The 18,903-nt window shown below is 42.9% G+C and overlaps 1 protein-coding gene across 1 annotated transcript in view; it reads right to left on the bottom strand.

Annotated features, from left to right (window-relative positions):
• LOC117511321 (protein mono-ADP-ribosyltransferase PARP14-like) overlaps positions 1-18,903 on the bottom strand; it is a 95,868-nt gene that overhangs the window by 33,139 nt on the left and 43,826 nt on the right. Inside the window, 6 exon segments of the mRNA XM_034171350.1 lie at positions 485-603; positions 1,289-1,492; positions 11,963-12,148; positions 14,705-14,767; positions 15,077-15,226; positions 18,788-18,899. Coding sequence (XP_034027241.1) covers positions 485-603; positions 1,289-1,492; positions 11,963-12,148; positions 14,705-14,767; positions 15,077-15,226; positions 18,788-18,899 — 834 coding nt within the window.

Genomic DNA, 18,903 nt, shown 5'->3' with positions numbered 1-18,903 from the left:
AAATTACAAAAAAATAAACTTTTGTTGTAAAGAACGTAAAGCGGTTCCTGTGTTAAAGTTGATTCAGTATTTGTTTTTGAGAGTCAATGAGAAAATTAATTTCATAAACTAAAATAATAATAATATTAAATTTATTTATGCAGGATTTTAGGCAGAAAATTTGGAAAGTGCTTAACAAAATATAACAGGACAAAAACAGTTTATATAAAAATAAAACCGACAGCAAACAGTTCAGACCAACAATAAAACTAATGACAGAAATTATTAAGCGAAAACAGAGTTTAGAAAACAAATGTTGATGCTCTGACAAACGCTTGTTTTACATCAATTTCTAAAATCACAAAAGACATCTGGAGACGCCTTTACGTCCAGGTCCGGTTTAGAATACACACTGTATTTTAAACTTCAAATCAGAGACTTCCTGCGTCATGACATTACTCTTAAGGGTCGAGAGTCAGTAAAACAGAATAAAGGTTTTCCTCACCTTAGCGTTGTCGGAACAAAGCTGGAAGATCGCAGGCTCAAACTCCTCCTCCTCCAGATTGAAACTCTGAGTGCGGGGTTGCTGTTCGCTGGATCCCACAAACCAGGAAGTCACAGTGTCTACAAACAAGAACTTTCACAATAAAATGGAGCTCATTACTCATTTTTCTTTTCCTGCCACTTGTTCAGGTCCAGGTTCTGGTGGCAGTAGGCCAAACAGCTCATCCCACACTTCCCTATCCTCTGCCAAGTCCTGTAACGCTTCCCAGGGGATCCCAACATGTTCCCAAGCCAGCTGGGAAACTTAGTCTCTCCAGCTGTCTTCCCGGGGCCTTCTCCCAGTTGAATGTGCAAGGAAGATTTCCCTAGAGAGATAACCAGGGGCATCTCCACCAGGTACCTGAACCACATCAGCTGGCTCCTTACGAAGAAGCAGGGGCTCTACTCAGAGTCCCTGCCAGATAGATGAGCTTCTCACCCTGTCCTGGAATCTCTCACCATAGGTGAGGGCAGGGGTGTGAATAAACCGATAAATCTGGATCAGCTCCTTCTTCACCATGATGGTCCGGTACAGTGTCTGTAAAACATCAGACTCTGCCCCGATCCATCTACTGGTCTCACACTCCAACGTAGCCCCCCACTCATGACCAAGAACCCGAGCTACTTAAAATCTTCCCCTTGGGCAATAACTCTCATAAATGGGCTTAGTTCAGTTTTGACCAATGAAGCCACCTTAAAAACCAGAAGAAGTCCAGCTTGTGTTTGCCTGGACTTCACCGGGTGACGTGTTTCATAGCAGAAATACCTTTTAACCTGGAGAAGACGCCCTTCTCCTCGACATCTTGACCCTCCTGACGCTTCATGCTCTTGGTGAACTCCCCAATCATGGTCGTTTGGAAGATCAGGATCTTCACACTCCGTACAAACTTTGGTTGCTTCTTCCTCACAAAGTCCACCACGGCATCGATCATGGCGTCTGCCACCACGGTTGGGCTGGCTCCTCCCTGACCTGCCAGATGGTGAAGGACAAAGAAAATACTCAAACAACAAGGACTGGATGGTTGGTCACAAACATGCTGTATCTCTTTAAGGGACACTGGCCGCGGTCATGGATCCGACACACTTTTCTCACTTGGAAAGGGAAACTTTCTTCATGTTTCTCCTTTGTTCTTCTTCCTTTTCTTTGTGAACATGACACCAGTAAATGTTCACTACATTATTTCAGACATTATTCATACTGAGCATCACTCCATCAACCACATCACAAAGCTGCCCTGGGGCCTGGATGGCAACCACCCAGGCAGACAACAGTCCATCCCCACATCTCCAAAATAACTGTCTGTTGCAGCCAGGTGAAATCTGGGCATCCTTCTAAAGCCACTGGGGCCTTCAACAGTCAGGCACCTGGATCATGTCCAGAGAAAGTTCCCACATGGACTAAATGTGGTGTCTGATGTTCCCTCACAGTGTCAGTGATCCTCGTCATCTGATTCTCACTAAGTAACTGCTCATTGGAGACAAAGTCATTCCGGTGTAACGACCCAAAGATCAAAGAGACCTGGTACCTGGTTCCACGTCTTACAACCATATGGCAAGACAAGAAGCACCAGGACCCTAAAGACACAATGTTGTAATTCTGTAGATACCTACAGGGGTCAGTTTAGTTATGTTGCCAATATACATGGCAATGGTAATATTAGCGTTAGCAGCAGATGCTCCTGCAGCAAATGGACTGTATTTTCTACCATATAAGTTGCACTTTATTCTTTTTCTGTAAGTGGACTTCACCTTTTAACACAGTGCTTCCATGAAGGTGACTTTAACATTGGATAGGAACTCTGCAGCACATGTGCACACCACAGCATGCGTTGTTATTTAAGAGAAGGATTTTTAAATTCCATAATGAAACAAGATGGACAGATAGATGTGTGATGGACAATACACTGGATGTGATCTGATGCAGTTTGGAAAATAGAAAACATCAGATGGATGCAGATGCCAAAGTAAACAATGAATTTTTGCAGGAAGCCCTCAGCCGGCGGTGAGCAACATACTGACTTTTATATTTCAAAAATAATCAAGATACACAAATCAACATGCTGTAAATGTTATTTGATGCCGTTTGGACAACAGAAAGTATCACATGGACATAGACTGTCCATCACAGGCAGGCACTGACATTAAGCTTTTTAGTGTACTTGTCCATAAGACAAGTAACCCTGGCAGTTTACTTGTCCTATAGGAAAAACTGGTTGTCTGGTTAACCCGTGACTGAGATTCAAATTAAATATTTATCACATATACTTTGCTCTGACTTGTCACTTAATAAAAACCTGTCATACTTCTTTTGTTTGTAAGTACTTTATCTGAAATAGAAAAAATCATTACATTTCGTATGCATCTGCTTCTCTCCTGTGTGTTTTCTGAATTCATCACTGTTCAATGCATGATCATTTGCCAGTATGTATTTTATAAAGCAAATCAAATTCTTTTATTTCAACATTTAAAAATGACTTACTGGTCCACAATTGAAGGAAAATCCCCACAGACATGGCAGTATATTGTGTTGTCCTCTTCCTTGTGCCCCAGCCACGGATAATCCTGTGTCCAGCTACTCACAAACTTCCTCTCTCTTCCTTCCTCTTCATACCTCTTCTTTGAAGCTTCTACACTTGCAGGGGTTGATGTTTTGTGTTTGACTGGTGCTTTCCCTGGTATCTGGCCCGGTTTCGGAGGTTTTAGAAAAGACATTCTGTTCAATATATTCTTCAAAAGGCGTGTTAATCTATGCGATGTTCGCTATCTAATGTTTCCCGTCACACCATCTCACAAGAAGATGCTATGAACTAGAGGGTGACAAGGGAGTAGATTTTCACTCCTGTCCCGTCTCACTCCCCCAGAAAAATTCCTGTCCCATCCCAATCCCGGGCCACATTAAACAAAAAAAAAAAATTCCTGTTCCGTCCCACTCCTGGTAAAATGACTCCCACTCCCATCCCGCTCCCATTCACAATGACTCCCGCTCCTGTACTGCTCCCATTTTTTCCTTCTTTTAGTTTTTAGGCTTTAGTGTTCTGCAGTTTTATTTCAGAAGATGTGGCAACAGAAACAGTTCATCTGTGGTAATACAGGGGCCTCCCTGTATTACCACAGATGAACTTATTGCCTTAATCCAAATTTAAAAAAAAAAACCACTAAAAGACACAAAACATAAATAATGCATGGCCTGTGGTCTTATAGTTTTTCAAAATGTGATGGTGATGGACACGTAATGATCCTGACATTTACTCTGTCTTCTATTTCTGTAACTGCAGACTGTATGAAACAAACATATTTCATGTTTTGTGAGGTCAGCTTTATTTTTATTTATTTTTTTGTTAATATATATCCATTCCTATATTTGAGGCCTGCGGCATTTTCCAAGAAAAAAAGGTTGGAACAGGAAAGTTTATTGTTAATGGAAGAATTAATTAATAATATTTACAGCCAGTTTTCTTGGGAAATGTCAGAGGATGAATACATGAACATTTCCAACTCACTGAATATTTCTTAGACTTTACATCAATCATTCAGAAATACAAACAGTGTGGTACTTTATGGTAAATCTGTGTCAGGTAGGCAGTTCTCAAAAACTAAATGTCCATGCAGGAAGAAGGCAAGTGAGGGAAGCTGATCTACTTCTTGAAGTAGATCAGGAAATAGATGTGGCACACTGATGTGGGCGAACCAGACAATTCTGCCACATCAGTGTAATGTCACAACAGTGTTTCTGCACACACACACACACACACACACACACACACACACACACACACACACACACACACACACACACACACACACACACACACACACACACACACACACACACACACGGCTGCAGCGATCGGACCCAGTCTTAATTTTAGACGGCTTTAAGCAAAGCCGCCCGCTATTTTTTCGGCATCTTTTTCGAAGACTGATCGCTTAAATGACGGCAGGACGGCTCGCTGCCTAAAACCTTGGTTCTCGCTCCCGTCTGCTCCCGTGAATTTTTAATCCCGTATTGTCCTAATCACATGACAAATAGCAAAGTTGACTCCCATCCCGTGGGAATCCCACGGGAATCCCGTGACCCATAAGATTCCCAAAAAATGTCAGCCTCTACTACGAACACACACTCCATACAGTGGTCTTGCGCACACGTTGTTATCATGTTTTCTGATTGCCCGCTGCGTGGAGAGTGGCGGGAAAAACTGAAGATGCTTTCTCACGAGGTGAGAGACAAGACATAATGTAAATAAGAAAACAAAAATGCGGCGGTCAGGTATTTTGGTTCCAAGTGATGAAAATAAAGAATGTGAATGTTTTAAACCAAAAAAAATGGCACTTGTCCGGTCGGACAACGATTTAGAGCATACTGCTTGTCCGATCACATTTTACACTTGTCCCGGATAATCTGACAAGCGTTAATGTCGATGCCTGTCAGGGCCTGTAAAACAATAAAAATAAAAAATAAAAAAACAACCAAAGGAAAAAAAAGGCTGCAACTTCTACTCCGGAAAACACAGCTGTGAAAAAAGGGGCATCTGCATCAAACTGTCAGATTAGAACATTCTCCTCCAGACTTTGGCAGTGAAGGTCAAAGTTCACACCTGTCAATCAAGGTGTGAGCAGCTGTGAGGCACTATCACATGACCGCTGCGACTGTGTGTTTGAACTGAGCAGGAACACTCGAACCTGAACTTTGGCCCTAAAGTGAAAGTCATGGTTGCCTCCAAAACAGAGCACATTCCCATAGGACTCCATGTTAAAATGTCCAACGTTAGAGCAGAATAAACATGTTTACAGCCTGATACAAAAACGGTTTTGGTTTTTATAGATAGTTTCCTCCTTTGTGACGACTGCACGGGGTGAATGTTTTTCTAAGGTCTTAGGTTCAAGATGTATAATTCTGTGCGTGGCTACTTTGAGTGACAGCTATGAGTGACTCCTCCTCTTCCTCTCGTAACCTCTGATCGTAACTCAGAGTCCACTCGATGTGTTTGCTCGCTGTTGTGTCTGTTTGCTTGCAGTATTTTATTACACATACCTGGAATAATTTGTCTTCTTGTTGTGGTGAAACGTCCTAATGGATCATCTGAGTCGTCCCTGTTCCAGTATTCACGCTGAGTCAAACTCTCATCTTATTTGAGATGGCGCCTCTCAGCTTGAGCTGAGAGGCGCCTGTTTAGGCCTCTACTGGTGGTTGGCTCTCACTGCGGTATTGTATCACTTCCTGTTCCGGAGCACAGCGGTGTTTTTCTGTATCTGTTAGCTGTTTACTCTGCGCAGTTAGATTGATCTAGTTATCTAGATTACGATTTGTTTCCCAGTGTAATCTTTACGTGCCTTAACTAAAGCACTCCTTCTGCTGAATCACCTATAAATTATTTACACATTATTCACTTTGCGTGTTTTTAGGAATCCGCTAGCTTAGCGTAGCTACTAGCTCTTAGCCGATTTAGCATGGCGGCTTCTCCTGTCTCTCCCGCACTTTTCTGCTCTGGGTGTGAAATGTTTAGTTATTCCTCGGCCTCCTTTAGCAGTAACGGTACTTGTAATAAGTGTAGCTTATTCGTAGCTTTGGAGGCCAGGCTGGGCGAATTGGAGACTCGGCTCCGCACCGTGGAAAATTCTACAGTTAGCCAGGCCCCTGTAGTCGGTGCAGACCAAGGTAGCTTAACCGCCGTTAGTTCCCCCCTGGCAGATCCCGAGCAGCCGGGAAAGCAGGCTGACTGGGTGACTGTGAGGAGGAAGCGTAGCCCTAAACAGAAGCCCCGTGTACACCGTCAATCCGTTCACATCTCTAACCGTTTTTCCCCACTCGACGACACACCCGCCGAGGATCAAACTCTGGTTATTGGCGACTCTGTTTTGAGAAATGTGAAGTTAGCGACACCAGCAACCATAGTCAATTGTCTTCCGGGGGCCAGAGCAGGCGACATTGAAGGAAATTTGAAACTGCTGGCTAAGGCTAAGCGTAAATTTGGTAAGATTGTAATTCACGTCGGCAGTAATGACACCCGGTTACGCCAATCGGAGGTCACTAAAATTAACATTAAATCGGTGTGTAACTTTGCAAAAACAATGTCGGACTCTGTAGTTTTCTCTGGGCCCCTCCCCAATCGGACCGGGAGTGACATGTTTAGCCGCATGTTCTCCTTGAATTGCTGGCTGTCTGAGTGGTGTCCAAAAAATGAGGTGGGCTTCATAGATAATTGGCAAAGCTTCTGGGGAAAACCTGGTCTTGTTAGGAGAGACGGCATCCATCCCACTTTGGATGGAGCAGCTCTCATTTCTAGAAATCTGGCCAATTTTCTTAAATCCTCCAAACCGTGACTATCCAGGGTTGGGACCAGGAAGCAGAGTTGTAGTCTTACACACCTCTCTGCAGCTTCTCTCCCCCTGCCATCCCCTCATTACCCCATCCCCGTAGAGACGGTGCCTGCTCCCAGACTACCAATAACCAGCAAAAATCTATTTAATCATAAAAATTCAAAAAGAAAAAATAATATAGCACCTTCAACTGCACCACAGACTAAAACAGTTAAATGTGGTCTATTAAACATTAGGTCTCTCTCTTCTAAGTCCCTGTTGGTAAATGATATAATAATTGATCAACATATTGATTTATTCTGCCTAACAGAAACCTGGTTACAGCAGGATGAATATGTTAGTTTAAATGAGTCAACACCCCCGAGTCACACTAACTGTCAGAATGCTCGTAGCACGGGCTGGGGCAGAGGATTAGCAGCAATCTTCCATTCCAGCTTATTAATTAATCAAAAACCCAGACAGAGCTTTAATTCATTTGAAAGCTTGTCTCTTAGTCTTGTCCATCCAAATTGGAAGTCCCAAAAACCAGTTTTATTTGTTATTATCTATCGTCCACCTGGTCGTTACTGTGAGTTTCTCTGTGAATTTTCAGACCTTTTGTCTGACTTAGTGCTTAGCTCAGATAAGATAATTATAGTGGGCGATTTTAACATCCACACAGATGCTGAGAATGACAGCCTCAACACTGCATTTAATCTATTATTAGACTCTATTGGCTTTGCTCAAAAAGTAAACGAGTCCACCCACCACTTTAATCATATCTTAGATCTTGTTCTGACTTATGGTATGGAAATAGAAGACTTAACAGTATTCCCTGAAAACTCCCTTCTGTCTGATCATTTCTTAATAACATTTACATTTACTCTGATGGACTACCCAGCAGTACGGAATAAGTTTCATTACACTAGAAGTCTTTCAGAAAGCGCTGTAACTAGGTTTAAGGATATGATTCCTTCTTTATGTTCTCTAATGCCATATAACAACACAGTGCAGAGTAGCTACCTAAACTCTGTAAGGGAGATAGAGTATCTCGTCAATAGTTTTACATCCTCATTGAAGACAACTTTGGATGCTGTAGCTCCTCTGAAAAAGAGAGCTTTAAATCAGAAGTGTCTGACTCCGTGGTATAACTCACAAACTCGTAGCTTAAAGCAGATAACCCGTAAGTTGGAGAGGAAATGGCGTCTCACTAATTTAGAAGATCTTCACTTAGCCTGGAAAAAGAGTCTGTTGCTCTATAAAAAAGCCCTCCGTAAAGCTAGGACATCTTTCTACTCATCACTAATTGAAGAAAATAAGAACAACCCCAGGTTTCTTTTCAGCACTGTAGCCAGGCTGACAAAGAGTCAGAGCTCTATTGAGCTGAGTATTCCATTAACTTTAACTAGTAATGACTTCATGACTTTCTTTGCTAACAAAATTTTAACTATTAGAGAAAAAATTACTCATAACCATCCCAAAGACGTATCGTTATCTTTGGCTGCTTTCAGTGATGCCGGTATTTGGTTAGACTCTTTCTCTCCGATTGTTCTGTCTGAGTTATTTTCATTAGTTACTTCATCCAAACCATCAACATGTTTATTAGACCCCATTCCTACCAGGCTGCTCAAGGAAGCCCTACCATTATTTAATGCTTCGATCTTAAATATGATCAATCTATCTTTGTTAGTTGGCTATGTACCACAGGCTTTTAAGGTGGCAGTAATTAAACCATTACTTAAAAAGCCATCACTTGACCCAGCTATCTTAGCTAATTATAGGCCAATCTCCAACCTTCCTTTTCTCTCAAAAATTCTTGAAAGGGTAGTTGTAAAACAGCTAACTGATCATCTGCAGAGGAATGGTCTATTTGAAGAGTTTCAGTCAGGTTTTAGAATTCATCATAGTACAGAAACAGCATTAGTGAAGGTTACAAATGATCTTCTTATGGCCTTGGACAGTGGACTCATCTCTGTGCTTGTTCTGTTAGACCTCAGTGCTGCTTTTGATACTGCTGACCATAAAATTTTATTACAGAGATTAGAGCATGCCATAGGTATTAAAGGCACTGCGCTGCGGTGGTTTGAATCATATTTGTCTAATAGATTACAATTTGTTCATGTAAATGGGGAATCTTCTTCACAGACTAAAGTTAATTATGGAGTTCCACAAGGTTCTGTGCTAGGACCAATTTTATTCACTTTATATATGCTTCCCTTAGGCAGTATTATTAGACGGTATTGCTTAAATTTTCATTGTTACGCAGATGATACCCAGCTTTATCTATCCATGAAGCCAGAGGACACACACCAATTAGCTAAACTGCAGGATTGTCTTACAGACATAAAGACATGGATGACCTCTAATTTCCTGCTTTTAAACTCAGATAAACTGAAGTTATTGTACTTGGCCCCACAAATCTTAGAAACATGGTGTCTAACCAGATCCTTACTCTGGATGGCATTACCCTGACCTCTAGTAATACTGTGAGAAATCTTGGAGTCATTTTTGATCAGGATATGTCATTCAAAGCGCATATTAAACAAATATGTAGGACTGCTTTTTTGCATTTACGCAATATCTCTAAAATCAGAAAGGTCTTGTCTCAGAGTGATGCTGAAAAACTAATTCATGCATTTATTTCCTCTAGGCTGGACTATTGTAATTCATTATTATCAGGTTGTCCTAAAAGTTCCCTAAAAAGCCTTCAGTTAATTCAAAATGCTGCAGCTAGAGTACTGACGGGGACTAGAAGGAGAGAGCATATGTCACCTATATTGGCCTCTCTTCATTGGCTTCCTGTTAATTCTAGAATAGAATTTAAGATTCTTCTTCTTACTTATAAGGTTTGAATAATCAGGTCCCATCTTATCTTAGGGACCTCGTAGTACCATATCACCCCAATAGAGCGCTTCGCTCTCAGACTGCAGGCTTACTTGTAGTTCCTAGGGTTTGTAAGAGTAGAATGGGAGGCAGAGCCTTCAGCTTTCAGGCTCCTCTCCTGTGGAACCAGCTCCCAATTCAGATCAGGGAGACAGACACCCTCTCTACTTTTAAGATTAGGCTTAAAACTTTCCTTTTTGCTAAAGCTTATAGTTAGGGCTGGATCAGGTGACCCTGAACCATCCCTTAGTTATGCTGCTATAGACGTAGACTGCTGGGGGGTTCCCATGATGCACTGTTTCTTTCTCTTTTTGCTCTGTATGCACCACTCTGCATTTAATCATTAGTGATCGATCTCTGCTCCCCTCCACAGCATGTCTTTTTCCTGGTTCTCTCCCTCAGCCCCAACCAGTCCCAGCAGAAGACTGCCCCTCCCTGAGCCTGGTTCTGCTGGAGGTTTCTTCCTGTTAAAAGGGAGTTTTTCCTTCCCACTGTAGCCAAGTGCTTGCTCACAGGGGGTCGTTTTGACCGTTGGGGTTTTACATAATTATTGTATGGCCTTGCCTTACAATATAAAGCGCCTTGGGGCAACTGTTTGTTGTGATTTGGCGCTATATAAAAAAAATTGATTGATTGATTGATTATTTCATGTTGTATGCTAACAGTCTTAGCCCTTTTAGCAGTTGTTGGTTTGTCCACTTAATGCGTGATTACTGAGAAAACACACAGCTCATTTCTTTTTCTGTCCACCAAAGTAAGCAGTAATGAGAACCACTGTGTAGACCCCCAAAATATTAATGAATAAACACCTGAACCGAAGCTAGCCATTAGCTGGTGGATCAGACTCGGAGAGAGGGGCGTGTTCAGACTTTTTTCATTACACATGAAAATGCATTAATGAGTTCATTGTGAATCAGTGTGGGCAGGGCTCTCAACATGGTGACGCCCAGAAAAGAGGGTCATTTAGACTGTTCCAGGTCTCTGTAGAAAACCAAGGGTCTGTCCAGTACAGAGACCTTCCATGGTTAGAACCCACGAGTTCCAAAGAGCTGCACCATTGACTCGTCATTTTACAGAACCTCACCCCAAAGGGGTTCCTCAAAGTGGTTCCTGCCAAACATGAGTCTGTTCTTCTTGTTCATTAACTGTTGGCATTTGAGAATCTGATTTTCTTTCTAAAGGTGGAACCATAAAGTCTGACCTGAACAGGGGAGAGTAGTTCCTTTGGCCAGTGGTTCCCAACCTTTTTTCTTTAGAGCTTCACTTACTTGTACCTAAAAAAAAGCTGAGCATCATCCGACATCTTGAAGAAGTGATTTGTTCCATTTTTTTGGAGTGGGTGGGGATCCACATGACAAGTTCTCCCATTTTGGTTCATCCAAAGAAAATGATCTTTTTCATGAGTTTTAATTGTCAAGCGTCTTATTATGCCTTTATTTAATAAGTTTGATACCACAGAGCAGACAAACCCTCAGGCACCCCCTGTGACCTTTGGTACTCCCTAAAGGAGGAGTCAGACTACAGGTTGGGAACTAGACGTTCGTTGTGGTACTTGTTTGACTTCTTGGATAAATCACTGATTTTTCCTTGTTGGAACGTTGGTGGTTGTTATATATTTTGGAAATAATGGTTCTAGGTGTGGTTCTCACTTTAGTTCTCTTCCAAAGTAGGAGGAAGTCCTATCCAGGCCCTTCAGGCTGGTGCTCGTCTCTGGATACTGTGGCATGAAGTGGTTGAGAGTCTACGACTCCCACTAGATGGGACGCCAGTCCGTCACAAGCTTAGTCTCCAGCAGAGGCTGGTACCCACTGACGGACTGAAACCATGCTGATGAGGAGCATCAAGTCCAAGGATGCAGACAGGTAGAATCCAACCCTTGTTACTCCAACTCCTATCCCACAGATCCACCTGCTCCACTCAGTTCCAGAACCTTCTGAGAAATTTGAAGGATCTGTTTTATTCTGTTGAGAAGATTCTAATGATCAGTTAAATATGTTAACGTTTTGATGGGTAAGAGGACACGTGCCGTCTCCTCCGGGGTCATTTGGGGCTGATGAGTTTTCACTTCATTAAATCAAACGGTGTCTGAGTGTATTGGAACGGGAAGCGTTACGGACACACGATGAGCCGCCGGGAAGTCTGGCTTTGAACACTTTGTGGCGTAAACAAGGGGTTCCAGGGACATTATGGTCAACAGACCAGAATCTGTTTCACTGGTGGAAAAGGTTTTGATGGATGAGCAGAACGTGAGTGCACAGACCTGTTCCCAGAGCGGGGAAGGACACCGACTGGTACTTTTGGTCCTCGCAGGCTTTCAGCACCATATACACCAGGTCTTTGATTTTTTCAGGATCGTTATGTCCCACGATGTGAATTATGGACCTGCAGGGCAGCAGCCCGGCAGAGGTCTGGATCCACGGACGCTGCTGGAGACCTTGAGTGTTCACTGCAGACAATAAACCAAATACAACAAATTCAGCACACGTTTAACACTCAAGTCAAACCAAAAGTCTAGAGAGAGTATAAAAAAGACAGGCGTACATCCCCTGTAGGCCCACTGGAATGGACCAGGAACAAACAGATTTACTGACGTCACAAGGACATGACACGAATATCTAAGCCTGTCTGTGAGCCTGTGAGGAAGTCCACAATTTCAGCTCAGGATTCAACTTGGGACTCCGGCGAGGGCAGTCGCATCTCCTCCTCTCTCCTTTATCTCTGCTCCAACCTTCAAAGTCCCTACTTCACCAGACTGTGAATTCTTCAAACTACATTGGATTAACCATGGAATTGATCAGCTGGTCTCTGAACGCTATTGACACCATTTTTTCTACAAGAAGATCAGGCCCGGGGGACCCTGTGTGCCCAGATGGAATCTACCCTGAGGGCTACGCTCTCGATGCCTGGGAGACGTGGCGTGTCGCATGCTTTGCATCATTCTCTGTGGAGGACGTCAAGGATTTATTCATATTTGGTTTCATAGTAGGAGGGCTGGTACTTATTGGCTTATGTGCTGCCCTGACCAACCGGAAAATAGGCAAGACGGCTGCCGCCAAGCTACGACCCCTCACTTGTCCGTCATGATTAATGAGTTGGGCAAGGCGATGCATTCTCAGACTGCGTTAACCCTTGAACTCAGACGCAAATTGGAAAACATCTTGGAGCAAATGGCAAATGCGCACCTTGCAGGGGAAGGTGAAAGATTTCAGAGACTGGGAATAATTCATAAATTGGGATCTGGTTTGTCATGTGAAGCTGTAAAAGTGTTTTCACTGCTCAACCACAAACACGGCAGGCTTATCAGCCTCTGAAGGACAAATGCCCCGTTGTTTCCTCCAGAAGAATCTCTACAGCCTTGGTGAATATTGGCTGCCTCCTTATCTCTCTAACTCCAGACACAAGGACAGATACTGACTCACACATGGACAAAGACTGAAGCATGCTCCACCACCACCTCCCCTCTTGTCCCCATCACACACCCCATCCCGGCCACCGCTCATGCCACCCCTCCCCTCTGGGGGTTGCACGGTTTAAGCTGCGACAGGTCCCCGTTCTGTCCCAAGCTGATGGCGGCGCGACTGACGTTTGCTGTGGCCTTCACCCACTTTGCCTCAATTTGAATGACGGACTGCTTCAAGTTTAGAGCACATAAACAATGCCAAGTGTATATGTGTTGTCTTTAATTGTGATGTGTGCCATTATTACGGTAAACAAGTAATAATTGTGGATTAATTGCTGTATTCTGAGGTAACTGGAGTGTAAACGTAATCTCATTGCTGTTGCATTTGTAATGACAATGATAATAAATCTCATTCCATTCCATCCTGTTACAGGTGGAGGTGCTGAGCGTTCTAATCAGCTAAAAACATTTGGGGACAGTGTCCTGCTGCAAGTCTTTCAGGTACGTTCCACATGTTCCTAATGGGACTGAGGTTAGGGTTAAAGAGGCTAAACCATCATTTTAAATAACCCTGAAGGGAGATCTCGAAGCCAGATTCAAACTGAAGGTCATCTGTTGTTCTGCACATTAAACTCCCAGATACAAGAGAAGTCAGCCAGGTGTCAACTGGGGCCAAGGCTAACCCCATACCTTCCCCCCCAACCCTAACTCTAACCTGGGCCAAGGTCTCCCAGGGGCCAAGTTCTGCTGTTACCAATTAGTCTGTCTTCATGTCTCCCTGTGATAGACTGGTGTCCTGTCCAGGATGAACCCCGCCTCTTGCTCTGTGACTGCTGGGGTAGGGTCCACCCCCCCAATGACCTTGACTGAATTAAGCGGGTATAGAAAATGAATGAATGAATCTCAAGTCTGGAAACATGTTCATGGGCTGGCAGTTGAACTCACTCACACCTACGGACAATTTAAAGTTTCCAGTCCACCTAACCTGCACGTTTTTGTATGTGGGAGGAAGCCGGAGCACCCGGAGGGAACACACATAAACATGGGGAGAACACACAAACTCCAAATAAAAAGGACCAGGTGGGACTCGATCCCAGGACCGTCTTACTATGAGGCAACAGTACTAACTACTAAACAACTGCGCCACCCTAAGACTTGACATGTTTTATAAAATTTGTAAAAATTACTATAGTTTTGAGGAAGGACAGTGTGGTGGCCAAGCGGTTCAGTGTGCTTGTTTCCCGTGTGGAAGGTTCCCGGTGCAAACCCACACCTGCCACACTGTCCATGTAATGTGGAGTTGGGTTACAAAGGGCATCTGGTGTGAAACTGGTGCCAAATTAACATACAGATCCACCTCAAATCTGTTGTCCAACCCCGAGTGAAACAGAGGAGAAACCGAAAGAACTTACTCAGTATATTATATTGTTGAGGAAAACCAAACAACAGCCAGTAGAGATAAAAGCAGAGTGAGATCTGATCAGGATCTGGATCAAAAAGCTTCAAAGTTAAATGTGCAGTTAAAAGCTAAAGTTATAGATACAAAATAAAATAAAAACTAAACAGCATGCAAATGAATTCAGATTAAAATGGAGCACACACCAATAAGACGGCATTCATTCATGACCGTTGGTCCTGCGCCGTCTAGGATCGCCTTGGACACACCTGTTAAAAAAAAAAAAAAAAAAGGATCAATAAAAAAAAAAAAACAACTTGATTTCAGAGTGTAAAACTTTCCTCTTTTATGGATCTGAATCACAGCCAGTGTTTAGATCGACTGTCGTTCAGACAGCCGCCAAGTTCATGTCTATAAAAATCTATAAGCATGTTGGTCAACAGAAATATGATGATTACTGGTGAAGATTTTCATATTTTTATCACTGCAAGTTCATCAAGATGTCCAACTGCTCAATATTGATGACAGGAACTTCTAGACCTTGATGTGTGGCACTGACAGAAGAGACGGACAATCACCTGTCCTAAGAGTAAAGTCCGCATTGGAGGAGTTGACGATGGCGTCACTGGTCTCCTTGGTGATGTCGCCAGACGACACCTTGAGAGTTAGCTGACCCATCTGCATCTGGTACACACCAAGAGAGGGTGAGGACACCCATCCAAAAGAGGCTGAAACACAAAGATCAAGTTTTTAAATAGTTCACGCTGAGGAAACCATCTAGAAAATTATCAACCAGGCACATCAATACACCTCCAAAAAACCAACCGCCATCCCATTTCTAAAACTGCCCAAATCCTGTTTCAAGGAACCATCACAGGTTTCAAAATAAACAAACTCACCAGCTGTTCTAACAGGGATAACAACAGCTCTCTCGATTAAACTAATTCTGAGTTTGAACCAGCAGATTTCTCTTGCCTGTGTTTTCTTTACAGTTTTGTTGTTCCACTAAGAACAAATGTTCATGAACATAAAGGAAAGAGAAAAAGAAGTTTTACTGACTGTCCAAGCAGAAGGGACGAGCTGGAAAGGATGTGCAGGATGTGCCCTGAAAACTCCCTTCTGTCTGATCATTTCTTAATAACATTTACATTTACTCTGATGGACTACCCAGCAGTGGGGAATAAGTTTCTTTACACTAGAAGTCTTTCAGAAAGCGCTGTAACTAGGTTTAAGGATATGATTCCTTCTTTATGTTCTCTAATGCCATATACCAACACAGTGCAGAGTAGCTACCTAAACTCTGTAAGTGAGATAGAGTATCTCGTCAATAGTTTTACATCCTCATTGAAGACAACTTTGGATGCTGTAGCTCCTCTGAAAAAGAGAGCTTTAAATCAGAAGTGTCTGACTCCGTGGTATAACTCACAAACTCGTAGCTTAAAGCAGATAACCCGCAAGTTGGAGAGGAAATGGCGTCTCACTAATTTAGAAGATCTTCACTTAGCCTGGAAAAAGAGTCTGTTGCTCTATAAAAAAGCCCTCCATAAAGCTAGGACATCTTTCTACTCATCACTAATTGAAGAAAATAAGAACAACCCCAGGTTTCTTTTCAGCACTGTAGCCAGGCTGACAAAGAGTCAGAGCTCTATTGAGCTGAGTATTCCATTAACTTTAACTAGTAATGACTTCATGACTTTCTTTGCTAACAAATCTTAGCTAATTATAGGCCAATCTCCAACCTTCCTTTTCTCTCAAAAATTCTTGAAAGGGTAGTTGTAAAACAGCTAACTGATCATCTGCAGAGGAATGGTCTATTTGAAGAGTTTCAGTCAGGTTTTAGAATTCATCATAGTACAGAAACAGCATTAGTGAAGGTTACAAATGATCTTCTTATGGCCTCGGACAGTGGACTCATCTCTGTGCTTGTTCTGTTAGACCTCAGTGCTGCTTTTGATACTGTTGACCATAAAATTTTATTACAGAGATTAGAGCATGCCATAGGTATTAAAGGCACTGCGCTGCGGTGGTTTGAATCATATTTGTCTAATAGATTACAATTTGTTCATGTAAATGGGGAATCTTCTTCACAGACTAAAGTTAATTATGGAGTTCCACAAGGTTCTGTGCTAGGACCAATTTTATTCACTTTATACATGCTTCCCTTAGGCAGTATTATTAGACGGTATTGCTTAAATTTTCATTGTTACGCAGATGATACCCAGCTTTATCTATCCATGAAGCCAGAGGACACACACCAATTAGCTAAACTGCAGGATTGTCTTACAGACATAAAGACATGGATGACCTCTAATTTCCTGCTTTTAAACTCAGACAAAACTGAAGTTATTGTACTTGGCCCCACAAATCTTAGAAACATGGTGTCTAACCAGATCCTTACTCTGGATGGCATTACCCTGACCTCTAGTAATACTGTGAGAAATCTTGGAGTCATTTTTGATCAGGATATGTCATTCAAAGCGCATATTAAACAAATATGTAGGACTGCTTTTTTGCATTTACGCAATATCTCTAAAATCAGAAAGGTCTTGTCTCAGAGTGATGCTGAAAAACTAATTCATGCATTTATTTCCTCTAGGCTGGACTATTGTAATTCATTATTATCAGGTTGTCCTAAAAGTTCCCTAAAAAGCCTTCAGTTGGTTCAGAATGCTGCAGCTAGAGTACTGACGGGGACTAGCAGGAGAGAGCATATCTCACCCGTGTTGGCCTCTCTTCATTGGCTTCCTGTTAATTCTAGAATAGAATTTAAAATTCTTCTTCTTACTTATAAGGTTTTGAATAATCAGGTCCCATCTTATCTTAGGGACCTCGTAGTACCATATTACCCCATTAGAGTGCTTCGCTCTCAGACTGCGGGCTTACTTGTAGTTCCTAGGGTTTGTAAGAGTAGAATGGGAGGCAGAGCCTTCAGCTCTCAGGCTCCTCTCCTGTGGAACCAGCTCCCAATTCAGATCAGGGAGACAGATACCCTCTCTACTTTTAAGATTAGGCTTAAAACTTTCCTTTTCGCTAAGGTTTATAGTTAGGGCTGGATCGGGTGACCCTGGACCATCCCTTGGTTATGCTGCTTTAGACGTAGATTGTGGGGGGGTTCCCATGATGCACTGTTTCTTTCTCTTTTTGCTCCGTATGCATCACTCTGCATTTAATCATTAGTGATCGATCTCTGCCCCCCTTCACGGCATGTCTTTTTCCTGTTTTTTTCCCTCAGCCCCAACCAGTCTCAGCAGAAGACTGCCCCTCCCTGAGCCTGGTTCTGCTGGAGGTTTCTTCCTGTTAAAAGGGAGTTTTTCCTTCCCACTGTTGCCAAGTGCTTGCTCATAGGGGGTCGTTTTGACCGTTGGGGTTTTTCATAATTATTGTATGGCCTTGCCTTACAATATGGAGCACCTTGGGGCAACTGTTTGTTGTGAAATGGCGCTATATAAGAAAAAAGTTGATTGAGTTGATTGATTTTTGCTAAAGCTTATAGTTAGGGCTGGATCAGGTGACCCTGAACCATCCCTTAGTTATGCTGCTATAGACGTAGACTGCTGGGGGGTTCCCATGATGCATTGTTTCTTTCTCTTTTTGCTCTGTATGCACCACTCTGCATTTAATTATTAGTGATCGATCTCTGCTCCCCTCCACAGCATGTCTTTTTCCTGGTTCTCTCCCTCAGCCCCAACCAGTCCCAGCAGAAGACTGCCCCTCCCTGAGCCTGGTTCTGCTGGAGGTTTCTTCCTGTTAAAAGGGAGTTTTTCCTTCCCACTGTAGCCAAGTGCTTGCTCACAGGGGGTCGTTTTGACCGTTGGGGTTTTACATAATTATTGTATGGCCTTGCCTTACAATATAAAGCGCCTTGGGGCAACCGTTTGTTGTGATTTGGCGGTATATAAAAAAATTGATTGATTGATTGATTGCAGAAGGTTAGAGTGATAAAGGATGCAGAAGGAAATGTGCTGCCAAATGAGGAGAGTGTGTTAAGAAGGTGGAGGTACTATTTTGAGGTGCTGTTGACTGATGAAAATGAGAGAGAAAAAATGCTGGATGATGTGGAAAGAGTGAGTCAGGAAGGGATGCAGGGTATATAGAGAGGAGAATGCTGAAGATGGAGCCATCAGGCAGAAGGAGAAAAGGGAGGGAGGACAAAGAGGAGTTTTAAGGATGTGCAGAAGATGCAGAGGACAGATGGTCTGCTGTGGCGCCCCCTAATGGTGCCCTTCATAATAATAACAATACTGACTACGAAGAACGGCTATAAACCAAAAACGTTTAAGCTGTCTCACCTGAGGACTGCTGTGATTGGCTGGGTGATGGCTGCATCGGTGACTCGTGAACATTTTGCGGGACACGCTGGCCATTTCCCTGTGGCTGACCTTTGAACTCTCTGGTGAAACACTGG

The sequence above is a fragment of the Thalassophryne amazonica genome, chromosome 5 (genome assembly GCF_902500255.1).
Source record: "Thalassophryne amazonica chromosome 5, fThaAma1.1, whole genome shotgun sequence".
NCBI lineage: Eukaryota > Metazoa > Chordata > Actinopteri > Batrachoidiformes > Batrachoididae > Thalassophryne > Thalassophryne amazonica.
This window is presented reverse-complemented; position numbering and strand designations above follow the sequence as displayed.